We start from the raw sequence: 20,170 nt of genomic DNA on the forward strand, positions 1-20,170 counted from the left end.
CCCCGTCACCGGACTACCGTCCCCTTCACTGCCTCGTCCCTGAACCCGCCGTCCCCTTCACCGCCCCGTCCCCGTCGTCCCATTCACCGCCCCGTCCCCACAGCATCCACCATTCCCTCTCGCCACCTCACCGCCCTTCAGCGGCCCGAGAATCTCCCTCCCTCCCCCTTACCTTTGTGGCGTAAAGAAAACTTAAGGGAGGGAAGGCACGTGGTCACCAATCGTGCACGTGGCCCCTTCCCTCCCTCCCTACCTCTGGCCAAATCTATCTCCCTCCCTCCCCCTTACCTTCGCGGCACTTTAGAAAAGAAACTGATGCCGGCGAAGCCTGCCTGTGCCACCCTGCAGTTGCGTATGTGTGGGCGGAAGCTTCTCCTCTGACAATTGTCATTTGATAAACACAAACAAAACAGAGCAACGTTTAACTAAACCCATCTCCGCTCCCTTTCACAAATATCCCCTTCACTATTGTGAAAACTGAACAAATCAAAGTACTACAGAATAATACTACATAGAAAAATCATGCTAACAGAATACTTTAGTCACACATGGCAAGAATAATGTTAAGGGAATGCAACTAGAGCAACTGCCCCCTGGTCAGAGAGAGAGCCCTAAGCCAGCTGGAAGCTAAAAAAGCACAGCCTGGACTTTGCGGTCCCCAGTTATGTCTAATAGCAGCTCTAGCAGGATACATATTTCAAATCTGAAATAGTGTAATCACAAAATATAAAATAATTTTTTTTGTTGTTGTTGTTTGGTAATTTTATTCTTCAAATCACATTGGTCTCAGGCTTTGGTTTTAGGTTTCTTCTGTCTTCATCGTGGCATAGCTGGCTCCTGAAGGTAAAATAGGCGCAAGAGGAGCTGGGGAGAAGATGCAGAGTCTGGCACGGGCGCAATTTTTTTTACCACAGGAGTAAGACTTTTCACTGCTCCCACGGGGCAGTAAAGTATAATTACTTACCGTAACAGGTTTTATCCAGGGACAGCAGGAAGATATTCTCAACATGTGGGCGACGTCACCGACGGAGCCCCCTAGCGGACGTTTTTGCAAGCAGACTTGCTTGAAGATCTTCAAGCTTGCGATTGGCCTGTGCATGCGCGCATGCCCCTCCCACCCGACCTAGGGCATGCGTCTCCTCAGCGTGGCCTCAGTTCAGATAGCTAGCAAAGAAGCCAACCACGGGGAGGTGGGTGGGTTGCGAAAATATCTGCCTGCTGTCCCTGGATAACACCTGTTACGGTAAGTAACTGTGCTTTATCCCAGGACAAGCAGACAGCATATTCTCAACATGTGGGAGACCTCCAAGCTAACCAGAATGGGATGGAGGGAGAGTTGGCAAGTTAGGAGAACAGATTTTGCAAAACGGACTGGCCAAAATGGCCATCACGCCTGGAGAAAGCATCCAGACAGTATTGCGAGGTAAAGGTATGAACTGAGGACCAAGTGGCACCCTTACAGATTTCCTCAAGCGGAGTTGAGCGGAGGAAAGCAACAGACGCTGCCATCATTCTGACCTTGTGGCCAGTGACTCGACCCGGTAGGGAGAGACCAGCCTGAGCGTAACAGAAAGAGATGCAAGCGGCCAACCAGTTAGAAATGGTCCACTTAGAAACAGAGTAACCCAAGCAATTTGGATTGAAAGAGAGGAACAGCTGGGGAGCAGAACGATGAGGAGCGGTGCGCTTCAAGTAGAAGGCCAGCGCACGCTTACAATCAAAAGAATGCAGAGCTACTTCTCCAGGGTGAGAATGGGGCTTCGGAAAAAAACACAGAAAGAACAATGGATTGGTTGATTTGAAACTCAGAAACAACCTTAGGCAAGAACTTAGGATGGTACGGAGAACCACCTTATCATGATGGAAAACAGTGAAAGGTGGGTCCGCAACCAAGGCTTGAAGCTCACTGACCTGACGGGCAGAAATGAGAGCAATAAGAAACACAACCTTCCAAGTAAGAAACTTCAAGTGAGCCCGCGCTAGCAGCTCGAATGGGGGTTTCATCAAGCGAGTAAGGACCACGTTAAGATCCCAAACCACCGGAGGAGGTTTAAGTGGTGGATGAACGTGGAAAAGGCCTTTCATGAAGTGGGAAACCACAGGCTGAACAGAGATAGGCTTCCCATCAATTGGCTGATGAAAAGCAGCAATGGCACTAAGGTGGACTCGAACTGAAGAGGACTTGAGTCCAGCGCCAGACAAGTTTAACAGATAATCCAGGACAGCAGATAAGGAGGCAGACAGCGGCTCCTGCTGTCGAGTAGCACACCAGGAAGAAAAGCGGGTACACTTCTGATGGTAACATTGGCGAGTGGACTCCTTCCAAGACACCTCCAGGACGTCCAGCACAGGCTGAGAGAACTGGAACGAGGGCATTAAGTCTCGAGGAACCAAGCCGTTAAGTGCAGAGACTGAAGGTTGGGATGAAGTAGAGAACCCCGACTCTGCGTAAGCAGAGAAGGAAAAACAGGCAGAAGAAGAGGTTCCCTGGAACTGAGTTGCAACAGAAGGGAGAACCACGGCTGTCGGGGCCACCAAGGAGCAATCAGAATCATGGTGGCACTCGTGGACTTGAGCCTGACGAGAATCTTCAGAATCAGAGGGAATGGAGGGAACGCATACAAAAACAGGTTCATCCAGTCCAGCAGAAAAGCATCCGCCTCGAGTCTGAGAGGGGTGTAAACCCTGCAGCAGAAGCGGGGCAACTTGTGATTGAGGGGAGACGCAAACAGATTGATATCCGGAGTCCCCCAACGAGCAAACACTTGATGCAAGGTCAAGGAATGGATGAACCACTTGTGAGACTGCTGAAGACGACTCAACCTGTCCGCCACACAATTGTGCTGGCCCTGAATGTAGACCGCTCGAAGTAATATGTTGCGGCGGATGGCCTAATCCCAGAGCCGCCTCGCCTCTTGGCACAAGGACAGTGACCCCATGACCCCTTGTTTGTTGATATAATACATGGCGACCTGGTTGTCCGTGCGGATCAGCTCGGTCGCAAAGCAGGTGACAAAAAGGGAGTCACGACAATGAGACGAGAGACAGGATCTTGATCCTGGTTCCATTGGGACTTTGCTCTTCCGCTTGTGCTTTCGCCAGACGTATCTCTCTCTTGACTTCTTTCATTTTCATCAGATATCCCTTTCTATACTCCTCTTCTTGGGTTTGTTTTATATTTCACGAACTCCAGTTCTTTCACCTTTATTTTTTCCACCACTAGTTTGGAGAGCCATATCAGTTTCCTTTTTCTCTTATTTTTATTTATTTTCTTCACATAAAGGCAGTATCTCTTTTTATTGCACCTTTCAACTTGGACCACTGTTTTTCCACTTCTCTTACATCTTCCCATTCAATCAGCTCTTTCTTCAAGTACTCTCCCATGCTACTAAAGTCCATGCGTGCGTTTGAAATCCAGGACTTTTAGTTTTGTGTGGCCATCCTCCACTTTGGCTACTATATTGAACCAAACCGTATTATGATCGCTACTTCCCAGATGGGCCCCCACTCGGACATTAGACATTTTCTCCATTTGTGAGCACTAGATCCAATATCGCTTTTTCTCTCGTGGGTTCAGTCACCATTTGTCTGAGCAGAGCCCCCTGAAAGGCATCCACGATCTCCCTACTTCTTTCCGATTCCACAGATGGAACTTTCCAGTCTGCATCTGGCAGGTTGAAATTACCCAATAACACTTCCCCTTTCTTTCCCAGCTTCTCTATATCCATAATCAGATCTTTGTCATTTTGCTGTGATTGAGTTGGAGGTCTGTACATAACACCCAGGTGGATAGAACTTCAATCTTCTCTTTTCAAAAAAATCCATATTGCTTCTTCCTTTTCCCAGGCCCCCTGCATTTTAGTCACTTGGATATCTGTCTTTACATAGAGCTACTCCTCCACCTTTTCGACCATCTTTGTCCTTCCTAAAAAGACTGTAGCCCGGTATGTTGGCGTTCCATCCATAGGAATCACTGAACCATGTCTCTGTGATAGCAACAATATCCAAGTCTGCCTCTAACATCAGGGCTTGTAGATCCTGGTTTTTGTTGCTTAGACTGAGCGTTTGTGGTCATTGCTTTCCAGCTTCTATTCCTCAACAATCTCATTTGTAGAGAAATGCAAGGTCATGCATATAGGTAAAAAGAATCCGATGTTCAGCTACAAAATGGGGGGATTATTACTAGGGGAAAGTAACCTTGAAAAAGACTTGGGTGTGCTGGTGGATACAACAATGAAGCCAACGGCACAATGCGCAAACAGAATGTTGGGTATTATTAATAAGGGTATTACAACCAGAACGAAGGAAATCATCATGCCGCTGTATCGTGCGATGGTGCGCCCGCATCTGGAGTACTGTGTCCAATATTGGTCACCGTACCTTAAAAAGGACATGCGATACTTGAGAGGGTTCAGAGAAGAGCAACAAAAATGATAAAAGGTATGGAATCGTCGAAAAAAAAAAAATATTTTTCGTTCGGCTCCAGGGGCTCCCGGTAGCCGCGGCCGCGGGACCTCGTTCCGTTCCCGGCCGTTTTCGATTTCATGTCCCGTCCTTTGACGGGCTTTAAAAAGTGCACCCGGTGCGATCGGCTACTTTCTCTCACCGATCCCCACCGGTGGTGCTTATTTTACCTGGGTCCCGAGCACCCCACCGATTCCTGTCCCAGGTGCTCGACTTTTCAGCCAAGAACTCTCCACCGCCGTCGTGCCAGAATGGCGGAGCTCTTTGCTGTCGACCCCGCGGAGCAGGCCTTGACGTCGGCCGAAGCCGGCTGCAGGTGTGCTAAGGCGCCGGACAGCTCCGAGGTAATGAGGGCACGGAGCAAGTCCTGAAAAGCCGGCACCGCCATCAAGGCTGGTAGATCCGGGGCCGGCGGGTGCTCCCTCGAGGGCGACCTCGGTCTCGAGTATTCCCGCGGGGCACCCAACTTTGACGCTCGGGGCAGGGCCGAGGATGACCCACCCGCCCCCGTCGAGGATCCCGAGGATGGCTTCTTCGAAGTTAGAGCTGAGGAAGGAAGAGAGGACTTACCCCCCGTCGACTTCGAAGTCGAGGCCGTCGGCTTCGAGGAAGCAGGATGTCTCGGCGAGGCCGAGGGAGTCAAGGCCGAGGTCAAGGCCGGGGCCGAGGCCGACGTCGAGGCCTGCTCCGCGGGGTCGACAGCAAAGAGCTCCGCCATTCTGGCACGACGGCGGTGGAGAGCTCTTGGCTGAAAAGTCGAGCACCTGGGACAGGAATCGGTGGGGTGCTCGGGACCCAGGCAAAATAAGCACCATCGGTGGGGATCGGTGAGAGAAAGTAGCCGATCGCACCGGGTGCACTTTTTAAAGCCCGTCAAAGGACGGGACATGAAATCGAAAACGGCCGGGAACGGAACGAGGTCCCGCGGCCGCGGCTACCGGGAGCCCCTGGAGCCGAACGAAAAATCTTTTTTTTTTTTTCGACGATTAACAAACACACGAACGAATAAAAAAATAAAGCAAGCACAGCGATCGAGAAAAACGACTCAGACGCGGTGTCAGAAGGCAAAAAAGAGAGAGCACAATTTCCACAGGGCTTCTGGCTCCGCGTAAAAAACTGAACTGAGGACCACGAGGTGGGGATGAGCCCTCTAGTGGGCAAGAAGGCATGCACATGCGTGGTGCAGCATAGCAAACTTGAAACTTCAATCAAGTTTGCTTGAAAAGCTGTCCTTGCTGGGGCTCCGTAGATGACGTCTCCCACATGTGAGAATATCATGCCTGCTTGTCCTGGGATAACCAATGCTAGGAAATTATTTTTCACTCAAGAGGGTGGTGGGCACCTGGAATGCGCTTCCGGGGGTTGTGATAGGACAAAGTATATTACGGGGTTTCAAAGAAGGATTGGATAAATTCCTGAAGGATGCGGGGATTGAGGAATATAGGTAGAGGTAGAGATAGGATTATGAAAGGGTATAGATTGAAGGATAAAGGGGACTGAAGGGTTTTAGACAAAGGATCACCTTACAGGTCACGGACCTGATGGGCCGCCGCGGGAGTGGACTGCTGGGCGCGATGGACCTCTGGTCTGACTCAGTGGAGGCAACTTCTTATGTTCTTATGTAATGCATTTAAGTAGCACTCAGTGCTGAGCACATATATTCTTTTGACAATCAATCATGTTCTTCCCTTTCAGAGCTAATTTTCAGTGTCATAGATTCAATTCAGTCAACGTTCCAAGGGGTATTATAAAATGTGTTATGGTAGTTTAGAACAATGGTCCGTTGAGTCAGCATCCTATTTCCAACATTGAACAATCTGACCCTCTCTTTTACTAAAGCCAGCAGCGCAAGCCGTTGCGGTAAATGTTGCGGCCCCCATAGGGAATGGGCGTCGGAGCATTTGCCACATTGCACTTGGCTGCGTGGCTTTGTAAAAAGGGCCTGAATCACTTAGAAGTATCTAGAAAATTACTTCCCCAATTTTCATTCCTAAAGATCCATGCTTGCATAACAAATGCAAATACATTGGTAGGTATGTATATACCTGAAGATTAATACCAATATTTTATGGTTGAACAGCACTAAAAGACAAAACTACATGTAAGACAAAAGAAAGGTGGTACAAAGGAAGTGGGAACAGACAATGAACATCAGTGATCTTCAGTGGAGTGTTCATTGTCCGTTTCCACTTCCTTTTATACTGTTTTATACCCATGGGTTCTCTGTCTTGTTGGACTTTTTGGTGTTTACTTAGACAAAAGAAAGGCACCATGCAAAATTAAAAGCAAGTGTAGGGAATGCCTTATTTGTTTCTTAAATCTTATTTGTAAATTTCCAGTTTAAGAAATACCACAATTGGATAGGCAGAGGAAGTTATTCCTTTTACATACCATCTAGTATTACATCATTTCTCAAAGTGCTGAGAGATCCCACAAGGGGAGCCTGTTCCTCATTCCTCTTTGGTTTGGATCTACACACTCTCACTTCTGGATTGGGCTGCACCATCAGGGGTTCCTGACGTTTCTTCTTCTGTTTCTGTTCCAGGAGAGCTCTCTATGAAAAGTAATTGATCAAAACAAGAGCATCATCACTATACAGAGACCCTTTCATATTTTAAAATTATTCAAATTAATCTAATCTAATCTTTGGTTTATATACCAGGTCATCTCCCAGTGGAGCTCGACTCGGTTCACATATAATTAAGACTAGAGTACATAGCAAAAAACATAAGAGAAGGAAGAACTAATTAAAAACTAAAGTACATAAGAAAAGCATAAGAAAAATAACTATAATATCATTTCGTTGAGGCTGTAGTTAAACCTTTTAAAAATTGCGAGAACAAAGTTTTCAGGAATTTACAAAATAATTGCAGCTGGCCTAAAAGCCTAATGGAGTTAGGAAGTTCATTCCAGATCTCTACAAACTTGAAAACAAAAGATCAACTGAGCTTCCCAGCAGATTTAATTCCCTTAAACGAAGGGAAGGCTAAATTATACCTTCTCAAATGGCAAAGTCTAAGGGTATTCCAACATAAGGAGACAAAAGGATCAAATATTCCATAGAGAAGCTTGAAGATTATGCATGTGCATTTAAACTGGATCCTAAAGTGAACTGGGACCCACTGAAGCTTTATCAACAAAGGGGAAACATGATCATACTTTTGTTTCCCAAAAATGAGCTTAGCTGCAGTATTCTGTATTAACTGAAGTCGTTTTAGACTGCTCTGCTTAATGCCCAGATAAACAATATTCTAGCTGAGAAAGCACAGTGATTGTACCAATACTGAGCAATGTTCTTGATGGAATAGTGATCTGATCTTCCTCAACATGCGCAGAATAAAAAAAAAATTTTGTCAAGGATTTATCTGTTCATGAAATGTAAGTGATGAGTCCAAGATAACACCCAGGACTCTACATGAAAAATCTACCGTATATACTCGAATATAAACTGAGATTTTTGGGCCAAAAAATTGGCCCAAAAATGGGGGTCCCACTTTATATTCGGGTCAATGCCCCCTCCCATAATTTTTTTTAAGGAGGCCACAAGGCTCTGCCCCCCCTTCTTCTCCCTGCCCTATCACACCTCTGCCGATCCATGGTGGAGGTGCAGGACAGCAGGTCCTCTGCCGATCCGTGGTGGAGGTGCAGCGGGCAGGAGCAAGCTTTTCAAACTCCTGCCCCGCTTCGGTGCTCAGCGGCTTCCTTACTGGCTCCCATGAATTCTCGCAGTCCTGGGGTCCATATGTGCATAAGGAGTTGCATCTGTCGTGATGACTTTGTGATTAGGGGGTAAGTGAAAAAGGAGACCTCTGGATAGATTAGAGGAGGTCATCCACCACTGAAGCGACTGCAGAAGAAATGATGTTACAGATATATGCTGTAAGAGACGATCCGTCGCTTGAGACCACTGAGAGGGAAGAGTCCACTGAGGGGTATGAAGGTAAAGTTGTGCTACTGGTGTCACATGCACAGTGAAAGCCATGTGGCCTAGAAGAACCATCATGTGCCTTATAGTGATGGATTGAAGAGGAAGCAGTTGCTGATAAAGACGAATGAGTCTGAAGGCGATCCTGAGGGAGAAAAGCTCTCTTGAGATTGGTGTCTAGGATTGCCCCAATGAACTATAGACGTTGAGTCAGAATAAGATATGATTTGGGGAAGTTGACTTCGAATCCTAGAACATGAAGAAAAGAAATGGTCTGAGCTGTTGCTTGGACCACTTCCTGAGATGACACAGCCTTGATCAACCAGTCGTCCAGATAAGGAAAGACTTTGAGGCCGTGTGATCGAAGAAATGCGGCCACTACAATCAGGCACTTCGTGAAGACTCTGCGAGAAGATGCCAGGCCGAAGGGAAGAACCTTGTACTGGTAGTGCCATTGATTTATCTGTAAACGGAGGTATTTCCTGGAAGCTGGATGAATTTGTTGAGAGCTCTGAGATCCAGAATGGCTACCGACATTGCCACAGCACGAGAAGTAAGTTCAAATGTATCATATGTGAAACGCACCATGTATTTTCTCAGCTGGAACAGTTCAGAAACATGATGCTGAAAAGCAGGAAGCTTATGTTCTGGAATGTATTACTGAAAAGTGGAAATTTGTTTAATTAAATGCTTAAGGTAAAAGGAAAAATGAAAATTATAGTTGCCAGACAAGTTGGCCAACATAGCATTTTGGTACAGTTGTTTGCCAAAGCAATCCATGGCCTTGCCTTCTCTGCCAGGAGGAACAGAGGCATACACACTAGCCCCCGAGGATTTCTTCAAAGTTAACTCCACCAGGAGAAACTCATGTGGAAGTTGAGGCTTATCAAACCCAGGAATAGGGACTACTCTATATAAAGAATCCAACTTATGAGGAGCCACATAAAGTTTCCTGTAAGATGTCATGAAGGGGAAGTTTGAGTAGTTCCTTGGGTGGTTGATTGTAATCCAACGCCTCAAGGAACTGTTTAGAATGTTTGGAATCAGCTTCAAGAGGTCTCCGACATTTCAAGAAGAAGAGAAAGATAACTTCTCAGACAAAACAGGAGCCTCTTGGGATGAATGTTGAGGAGAGTCATCATCTGAAGAGCCTTCAGCCTCAGAGGATCCAGCTGAGAGTCCCTCTACAGATCTGAATCATGAACAGATCGGGCTCAGTACCGAGTACTCGGTGTCGAAGGCTGAAGGTGTTTAAGTTTTTGCAATGCTTTGCAAAACCATACTGGTGTTGACTCAGGTGATGTCTGTGACGAGGAATAGCATCGTTGAGTCAACGGTGCTGAGTCCTTGATGGAAAGTGTGCGCACTGTGACCAGTCAGGCTCCGGGCCTGCCAAGGTCCCTATGAAAGCTGGAAGAAAGGGAGGCAAGAAGCCCAAAAAGGGGATTGCCAAGGCCAGCTCCCAGTACATGTCCGACTGAGGGAACCAGCGGGAGAGTAACGCATGCTGGAGAGGATGTATGTGGGCTCTCGCCCAAGGCACCATGTCTAATTGTATTGTATTGTATTATATTTAGATTCGTTGTATTATATTGTACTGTGTTGTATACACTCATTGTATTGTATTGTATTGTTTTGTCTTGTATTGTATGTTGACTTATTGTATTGTATTGTGACCTTGTTATTCGCTGAATGTCCAGCCTTCTTACAGTGTGAACCGCCTAGAAGTCACCTGACTATGGCGGTATAGAAAAATAAAGTTATTATTATTATTATTATAATGTGGCAGCCATGGATCCTAGGACTTGAAGATAATCCCATGCTGAAGAAGGTGGCTTGGTTCACCTGAAGCACTGTGCGCTGATCCTCATACAATGAGGGAGCTCTGAACAGCCAATCGTCCAGATAAGGATGCACCTGCAGTCCCATCTTGTTCAGGTGAGCTTCTACTAAAATCATCATCTTGGTGAAGGTACGAGGAGCTGTCTCCATGTCAAAGGATAGAGCTGAAAACTGATAATGATTTTCTAGGACATGAAACCTGAGAAATTTCCTGTGATCTGGAAAAATAGGCCTATGCAAATAGGACTCTGTCAGATCTGGAGAGGCTAGGAACTTTCCTGGGGCTACTGAAGCTATGACAGATCAAACTGTGTCCATGCGAAAGCACGGGTCTCTGAGCACTGTATTTACTTGAGTAAGGTCCTGGATGATCTCCAATCATCTGAGCTTTTCTTTGCCACGATAAAGTATTTGGAATATTTGCCAGAGTCTGAGTGTTCAGGCTGCACCAGCTCTGTGGCCTGAATATTGAGCAACCTTCCACTCTGGCTGCCTTCTCCGGATGCCATAAGAGAGAGACCACAAAACAATCCATCAAAGGCCAGGCAAATTCCAGCTGGTAGTTGGACCAAATGATGCCCAGAACCCACTGGTCAGATGACCAGTAGAAATACAGTAGAAATTCTAGGCCTGTAGAAATACTGAGAGCTTACCCCCTATATGCAGAGAGGCATCTCCCAGCCTGGCATCATTACAACTTCCTGGTAGAGAGAGCAGCGCAGGAAGCGGAGGACTGGTTATGCCTGGATCCAGAAAAACTCAGCCTTTAGCTGGGGTAGAAACTTTGCGATAAGGAACTAGAATACTGTTGAGCACCATGAGCCACAAAATTTAGAATGGCCTGAGCCTCTAGAACAGGGGTAGGGAACTTCGGTCCTCGAGAGCCGTATTCCAGTCGGGTTTTCAGGATTTCCCCCAATGAATGTGCATGAGATCTATGTGCATGCACTGCTTTCAATGCATATTCATTGGGGAAATCCTGAAAACCCTACTGGAATACGGCTCTCGAGGACTGGAGTTCCCTACCCCTGCTCTGGGTACACTATCAGGCAGGGTCAAGGGATGACAATCCACCATACAATTCATGAGATTATCTAGACTTTTTCCAAAGAATAACTGCCCCTTAAAAGGCAGTCTGGCAAGAGAAGCTTTAGAGGTGGAATCGCCAGCCCATTGTTTGATCCAGTGCATTCTATTTTTTTTAACATCATGTAAGCAACAGTAGGCAACCGAACAGCATGTACAGAGAGCAATACATCGAAGAAACCATGGAAACAGACATTTGCAAGAAGAACACCAGACCAGCAGTGAGTGAAGAGAAACCCAACAAGGACTCCAAGTTCAAGGGTATAGGGGTGGCCCTCAGGATAAGGCAGAGGGCCACAATGTAGGGGAAGTTAAGTAGCAATGGGTAGCATGGCGAGGACATTACAAATTAGTCAGTGCTCTGGACTCAAAAATACAAACAGTAAAATGCAAACAATGATAGTCAAGCATTAGTGTCCAAGAATTCCTTCCATAAAGCACAATAGGATTTCCACACGTCCTGTGGACGAGTAGGTGTCCAGCTCATATCGTGCCTGCTGTTTCATCAGAACAATCCACATAGCATAAGGGGGAGCCTCTTCAGAGACCCAGTATTAGAGAATGACACGGTGACAAAATTCATCACTGTTCCCGTCCCCGTGGATAACTGCGGGAAATAATCCCATGTCATTTTTTAGTGTCTATTTCAACCTCGGTCCTTCTACACCAGCATTTTTCAAAGCAAAGCTTGCGGGTCAGTGGTTGTACCCAATTATACTCTGATTCTTCCCTCTCTCCTTAAAGAATGACATGAAGATGGTTTCCCGCAGTTATCCGCGGGGACGGGGACGGTGATGAATTTTGTCACCGTGTCATTCTCTACCCAGTATTTCAAAATGAGTTTTTTCCCCAAGAGGATAGATAGCATGCAAAACAAATTTCTGTGAAGACAAGACCAGTCCGTGTTGTGCCTGCTCCTGTACATCCCCCACCAATAAGGCAGGTCCATTCCAGGGCACAGCCCCCGACAGCAACCCAGCCAAGCAGCATTGTACAGAGTCCCAGAGAGTCAAGTGCAGACAGTCAAAATAGGAATTGAGGAAGGTACCCCTCTTTTTTTGACATTTGATACACGTCAGTAGGCTACAGCCCCATAGTATGCCCGTGAGCACGGGTAGGTATGTTCTATGCAGAATTTTTAAATGTGTCTCTTGCACTACTTTCACATGAAAGTAGACGGTTTGAAAAAGGAGATGTATATCATGTATGGAGACCTCCAGCCCCAGCTCGGTAGACCACTCCTGCACTAAAAAGAACAAACACCTCTCCCCATAACAGCCTCTGCCCTCCCCATACCAGGTAGAAATCTTGTTAGCCAGTGTGGGAGTGGAAAGGAAAACCAGATCCAATTTGCCATAGGCCCACTGCTCCTCATGGTCGCATTCCAATGAGCAGTAGTAGTGTTGAATTTGGAGATAGGTGTAACTGTGAGTGGAAGGTAAGTGCCACGCAGCCTGCACCTGTGCGAGAGAAGGGAACTGTCCCCCACCTAAAATCAATGCAGCAACCAGAGTCGTGTCACGCCCCGTGCGCCCCCGCAGTCCCACTAGCCCCCGCAGTCCCAGAACAAAATCTGGGTTATGAAGAAAGGAGAGAAAAGGGTAGCTTTCCCTGCCTCAGCCACCACCAGTGCCAGGCTCTACAGAATGGTAAAAGGAACAAGAAGTCATGAATGCGGAGCCCCTCGCTCCCCCCCCCGACTTATGTATAACATAAAAAAAGGACCAGGGCGAGCAACAGTCTTCAAGCAGAGCCAGAGGGGAGTAACAACGGGAAGATACCAGATGTTCATGGATTCAGCGCAGGAGTGATGCAACATTGTAAACGCGGAGGGCGGGAAAGCCTAGACCACCCCTGGCCCTACTCTGGGTCAATTTAAGAGCACTAATACGGGCCACTTTACCCCCCCCCCAAATGAAAGAGCGAATAATAGAGTGGTAAGAGCGCTCATTACTATGCAATATCCAAACCGGGATGGTTTGAAGCGGGTATAGCCCTTCATTGTAGTTTCTTTCCTCCTAACTCTGTAAACCGTGCCGAGCTCTACGCTTGCGGAGATGGCGCGGTATACAAACCTAAGGTTTAGTTTAGTTTAGTTTAGTATAGCAGTTTCAGGAACAGCACCATTTTTACCAGAGCTACCCGGCCCATCAAGGAGAGGGGGAGCGAGCACCATTTATGGCTTAAGGTTTTAATTTTCCCAATAATGGCGGTAATGTTTGCTTCATATAGTTTTCTTGGATCCCGGTACAGCATGATGCCTAAATATTTCAAATTCCCGGGCGCTATGCCACTACCCAACCCCGCACACCAGGACTCCACGGCAGGGGCGCCCAGCAAAAGAGCCTCCATCTTGTCAAAGTTAATTTTGAGCCCAGAAAATTTGCTGTAAAACGGTTATGATATAGAGCAGACAGCCAATCAATAAAATCACCCCAAATTCCGAAACGCTCCAAAGTCCCGAAAAGAAGGGTCCAGAAGACCATATCGAAAGCTTTCTTGACATCCAGGCTAGTGATAAGTGCCTGGTCAGCTGGGGCATGAGGGGACTGCAACACCACGAGGACTTTCAGAAGATTCATCGAGACGTGTCTGCCCGGCACAAACCCCCACCTGATCCTCTGTATGAGGGATGGGAGGAAGACGTTGAGACGCGCCGCGAGGATACTGGCCAGGATCTTGATGTCTTGGTTTAGAAGGGATATGGGCCTGTAAGACCTAAGGGCATCAAGCAGCCGGCCTAGCTTCGGAAGGATGATGATGTGAGCCCTGTTGCGGGTGTCCCCTTGGGGGGTGACGGTGCGCAGTCCCATAAAGTAAGCTTGCAGGGGTAGGAGGGCCAAGGGGTCCAAAAGTTTATAAAACTCAGGGCCCGGTGCCTTAGCCAGTTTGCCGATAGAGAGTAGCGGCTTCTGAAAACATCAAAATGAAAGTGAAACTAGGCTCCGGGTCTCAGAAACTTTAAATAGTGCCGGTCAATTACAAAGAGTAATTTCAGAAAATTATTAAAAACGCAGTTATTTGTTAATGCATTTTTCTAGGAACTGATCTTTGCAATTGTTCTTTTGATGGGCACTTCACGTGATTTTTTGATTCTTATATGTTAATGCTTGTTTGATTTTATTTATCTTACTGAATTATGTATGTAACGATATATAAACCGTTTAGGTTTAAACGGTATATAAATTTTTAAAATAAATACATTTCACTGCGTTGCTTGTAATCATATAGTTTCCGTACTTAGAACTATTGAATGACATATTTGCAAAGCCATGTGTGTCAATAGAAAACATTTACTACATCAGTTATGTCAGTCTTAAAATAGGATAATGTTATACAGGAACTTTGTGGTCTAATTGAAAACGTCAGCCTTCACTATAGCAACGTGGCTTATTAGCTGTTAGTGTTCAATTTAGTGTGTGTATTATACAATTAATGTATGACTATGTTGTCTATACATGGGTTATTTTGGGGGGCGTATTTCAAAATGAAAGAATGTATAAAGATAATGGATGTACTTTTTGTTGAGATAGCTTTAGCAAGGGAAATGAAAATTACGCAATCCTTTGGAAAATCTAAAATGTTATATTTATTAGTTTGCTTAAATCCATCAGGTGAATATCTCTTTTTAATGGTAATGGCAAAATAGACAACAAAGACCAGAAGAACCAGACTTTAAAAGTGATGAGTAAATCATGACAAGTCACAAAATAAAGCAAACCATTACTTAAATATAAAAGAAGGAGATAAAGAAAAAATAGTGAATGTGGAGAAAAGGGAAGAAAAATGAAAATAAGAAGTAAAAAGAAAAAAGAAAGAAAGTAGAAGGTAACTGTGGCAGGCAAAAACAGAATCATAATCATGTATGTTGCAAAACTGAATTGAATGCAATATTTTTAAAAAACGTATTGGCTTTATGTCTACATTAAGTCCATAAGGTATCACTGTATTGAGGTCATAAATCATCCTTTGTTGCTCTCGAGGGAGTCTCAAATTCAAGTCTACCCCCCCCCCAAACTGGGTATGATCGTTTTTAAAATAAAAATTTTTATATCTGCTATTGTATGATTGTTATCTGACCAATGTTGTACATTTCGACTAATGCAACTTCTGTGCTCTACAATCCTTATTTTAATCATTCTTTTTGTCTTTCCAATATACCACAGGTTGCAAGGGCAAATGATGCCATAGATCACAGATGATGTCTTGCGGTTAGTATCATATTTGAGTTTGATGTTTTTCTTAATGACAGACAAAATAAGGCAATGTTTACAAATGATACATGTTCTGCAGGGAGAGTGTCCTGTTGGCTGAGCCAGATTTGCCACATCTGTAGCAGCCATGGTGCCTCCCTGCATAAGCAGAGGCATGGTAAGGGTATCTGGCACAACCGCGGGAACTACTGGCTTGCTGGACGGAACCTCAGAGGGGAAACAAGAGAAAAAGCCCTGGTTCAAATGAGTATGGGTCCATGTGACCGAGAAGGACACCTGCGGAAGTGAGACAGGCAGAGACGACTTAGCCAAATAAGCCCGATACAGCATATTAATAAAATCAGGGGAAAACCCATCCTCCATGGCGGGAGTAGACTCCTGCAGACCTTTCTTTGAATGTTTGAAGGATTTGCGAGGTTTAACTCCAAAACGTACTTGCGTTTCGCTGAAGCATCGCCTACGCACTCCCCGGGACTCTCCAGATGCCATTTTTGCAGGTTCCGGGACAGAAATAGTGGGAAGACCCCCTTCAGAGGTCGAAGGCACCGGGTCCAAGCAAGTTTCGCCCCCCTTGTGGGCCACAGCACACAAGGAACATGGCAGCGCACCCGACAACCATCCACCGCAAATAAGGCATGAATCCATCACAACCTGCCCTGGGGAATCTATCTGTGTGGTTTTCTTGCAAAAAACTAAGCTTGCAAGAACTAAAAGTAACTTTAAAATCAAATCAGGAAAAATCCAAGAGGGCCAATGCAGGTGCTGAATTTCACTAAAAATAGCCCAGGAAAAACACAGGGAGCCCTAAAAAAATGGCAATGGGGGCGGGGGGGGGGGAAGAGAGCATGCAGGAAAGCCCCCAAAGACAGACAGACACATACGCCACATGAGCGGACTGCTGGGCATGATGGACCTCGGGTCTGACCCAGCAGAAGCACGGCTTATGTTCTTATGTTTAAGAGGGACCACTTATTAAAGGAGTGAGTAACAACTGCTTTAAGTTTAGAAATATTTATTTCCATAATTAAGTGATTATTTTTATGAATGGAGATGCCCAATTATTTAACTGGGTCATCAGACCAACAGAATTCAATTTGAATCATATCATTTTTGGATATACAGTGGAACCTTGGTTTACGAGTATAATTTGTTCCAGAAGTATGTTCGTAAACCAATTTACTCATGTATCAAAGCGAGTTTCCCTATAGGAAGTAAGGGAAACTCGCTTGATTCGTTCCACCTCCCCCCCCCCCCGAGGCCACCGGCACTGCTCCACTTTACCCCCCACAACCGAGGCCACCTGCGCTGCTCCACACACACCCCCGCGATCCAGCATCCCCCCCCCGCTACAATCCAGCATCCCCCACTCACCTACCCACCCAAACATAATTGCTTACCCCACTCTGGCACTGGAACCAGCACCAACGCACAGGACATGCCAGTGCCGGTGCCCGAAGATCCTCCCTGTTGCTTGTACTGGGCTTTGAGCATCTGTGCATGCTCAAGGCCTTCTAGGAGGTGTTGTTGACAATTAAACGAATATTGGATGCACGTATAAGACCGACTATGATTCCATCTGAATTTTTGCTCACATTGGCCAGATTGGCAATGACTGAAAATTTTTTCATGTACGATGGACAGTTTTACAAACAAAAATCTGGGGTGGCCATGGGAGCTACTTTTGCTCCTTCCATAGCCAATCTTTTTATGGCCAGATTTGAGGCTGAGTGGTTACATCATTCCCGTTTTGGTGGTAAATTATTCAAATGGTTCCGTTTTATTGATGACGTTTTTGCACTCTGGAAAGGAACAGATGCTGAATTATTGCTGTTCTTTAATTGGTTAAACTCATGTAATGAATGCATACAGTTCACCATGAACAGCTCTTGTGAGGCAATTTCTTTTTTAGATTTGAACATCAGGCAAGTGTCTGATCATTTTGAAACTGACATTCACATTAAACCTATGGATCAGAATACACTATTGAATTATAAGAGTTGTCATCTAGTCAAATTGAGGGACAGTCTCCCATTTTCACAATTTTTACGTTTAAAAAGAAATTGCTCCACATTGAAAATGTTCAAAGCCCAAGCAAAAGAACTATTACAGAAATTGAAGACTCAGAGATATCCTGATTCAGTTGTTCGGCGTGCATTCAAATGTGCAAAGTATGTAAATCGAGACTTGTTAATGTATGGACATAACAAGAATAATGTCGATGAGGACAAGGACTTCACTTACGTAATGCGATATACGGCGGATGCAAGAAAACTTGGAAGATTCTCCAGATAAATCTGTTGTTTCAAGACACTGCTTTAAGGATGGCCTTTACGAGAGAGAGAAATTTGAAAGACATTTTGTGCCCAGCTGTGTTCAACATGAAGACCAGGGATGACCACAAGACTCTCCCATGTGGTTTCTTTAGATGTGGCAAAGGCAACATTTGCGATTTAACCATACAGAGGAAGGAGTTTCAAAATCCAGTTGACAATAAAATTTATAACATCAAACAGTTTTTGACATGTGATTCAAACTACATCATTTATGTCATCTTATGTCTGTGTCCAAAAATTTACGTTGGAAAATCTATTAAAGCGTTTCGCATTAGAATTAGTGAACATAAATCAAGTCTCAAATGGGGCATTGTCACAGCCCCGATAGTTGAACACTGTAAACAAATGAACCATCAATTCAGTCAACTCAAATGTTTGTGTATACATAAAGAACCTAAAAATATCAGAGGAGGTGATCGTCAAAAAAAATTGCTACAGCGTGAGGCAAGATGGATTTTCAAAATTACACTCATTGACACCGAATGGATTGAATATCAACATCGGGTGGAAAACATTTTTCTGAGTATTCAAGTTGTTTTGCATTCTTTACTTCTTTGATCTTTTGTATTTTTTGCATGCTTTGGGCAAATCTGACAATGTCTCATTGCTCTTGAATGGAGAGTGAGATTTATCCAATCAGATCTGTTGTTGACAAAGTTGCCATTGTTCTTAATGCACATGTCTGGCGTCCTAAATTCACCGGCACCATTTTTTGGAAGTCAATGCTATAGCTGCTAACAGTGAGTACTACACTGTTTAAGTTTTGTACAATTTAAAAGTTATCAGGATTATAATGGAGACTTTGATTTTATGTTTCAGTTTCCATTAAAGACCCCTGAGGAAGCCATTATTGATTGGTAAAACGGGCCCCGTCAGGCAAATACTTTACTGCATACCGCACATTGCACTAAAGCACTTTAGAAGAAGTTTTTAAGATAAGTGCACTTTTTTGCTGATATTTATTTATTGAGCACAATATAATAATACAGATGATTTAAATGAATGAGCGAGAGGTTTTGGTCGATGAACGAGAATCCAACCTGCATTTGCTATTCCAATGTTCATTCATTGAATAGAGCAGGATTTCTGAGACCTTTCCTCTCAATATAGACATAACTTTTAAGTTGTGTAGTAGAAACCTGTTTTTAATATTGAATGTTCATTTTTAGAGGTTTCTTGCATTTTTTGACGATAAGGAATTATACTCATACTTCAACTTGATGAGTTGAGATTTTATTAGCTGATTATTTGGATCAATCATGTATTGGGTTTCTGTATATTTGATATTTGATTCTAAGGGCTCCTTTTATCAAGCTGCGCTAGCCGTGTAATAGAGCGCACTAAACCGCCAGACACGCTAGCCGCTACCACCTCCTCTTGAGCAGGTGGTAGTTTTTGGCCAGCACAGGGGTTAGCGCGTGATGAAGTCGCGTGCATTAACCCCGCTAGCGCAGCTTGATAAAAGGAGCCCTAAATCTCTTAACTGTTTAAAGGATTGCTTCTTTTTCCAAGCCATTAGACTTATTACTTCGCCTCTGAGTGATGCCTTATAAGAACTCCCAAATTATGCAAGGTGACAGACCCAGACCTGAGTGATTAATTAGAAAAAATTCCTCTGTAAAGGAGCAGATTTTCTCAGCTATTTCCTCATCAATTAAAAGTAAATTAAGTCTCCAATGACAGTTAGGCAATGTGATGTCAGAGAATTTAAGAAAAATGGAAGTGGGAGCATGATCTGAAAGCAGAATTGAATGAATAATGGAATTACTGAATATGGAGGATAATCCAGCTGAAATCAAAAAATAATCTAATCTGGCATAGGTGTTATGGGTGGCGAGTAGTGGGTATACAGTACTCCCCTGATATTCGCAGGGGTTCCATTCCAGGAACCCCCGCGAATCTCAAAAAAACGCGAATACAGTTTTTCATGGGGGAGCCTGAAGAGGACAGCGGGAGAGGGCAGCAAGAGGGCAGCCAGAGCGCCGCTAGTACAGGAAATCATTTGCGGTACGCTCCAACCGCCTCTTCCTGCACTAAGTCGGGCCTTATCCAATCAGGAGCTGCATGCCATTTTATCGGGAGATGAAGGATCATGCTTAGGCCTCTTACCACTCGGAAGGGGGGAAGATAGCAAATCCGCTTTACTATTTTTTGTTGCAAACATTCTTCAAAGTAATCAGGAGCGATGGATCTTGTTATCTGCTGTTGTTAAGCTCAGTAAGCATGCAAATTTTGTAAATATAATCACTGTTGCAGGAGAGAGCTCAGTCAGCACGTCCAATCGCCATGCGTGTCAAGCCACTCTA

The 20,170-nt window shown here is 45.0% G+C and overlaps 1 protein-coding gene across 12 annotated transcripts in view; it reads right to left on the reverse strand.

The window, feature by feature from the left end:
• Positions 1–20,170, reverse strand: part of TULP3 (TUB like protein 3) — a 203,006-nt gene that overhangs the window by 129,136 nt on the left and 53,700 nt on the right. For all 12 annotated transcript variants that reach the window (XR_004540148.1, XM_033952421.1, XM_033952420.1 and 9 more), the window contains one exon: positions 6,856–7,018. Coding sequence is in view for 11 of the 12 variants with exons in the window: in XM_033952421.1 (XP_033808312.1) it covers positions 6,856–7,018 (163 nt within the window). In the remaining variant the exon portion in view is untranslated. The remainder of the gene's footprint in view (positions 1–6,855; positions 7,019–20,170) is intronic.

The sequence above is a fragment of the Geotrypetes seraphini genome, chromosome 7 (assembly GCF_902459505.1).
Source record: "Geotrypetes seraphini chromosome 7, aGeoSer1.1, whole genome shotgun sequence".
NCBI lineage: Eukaryota > Metazoa > Chordata > Amphibia > Gymnophiona > Dermophiidae > Geotrypetes > Geotrypetes seraphini.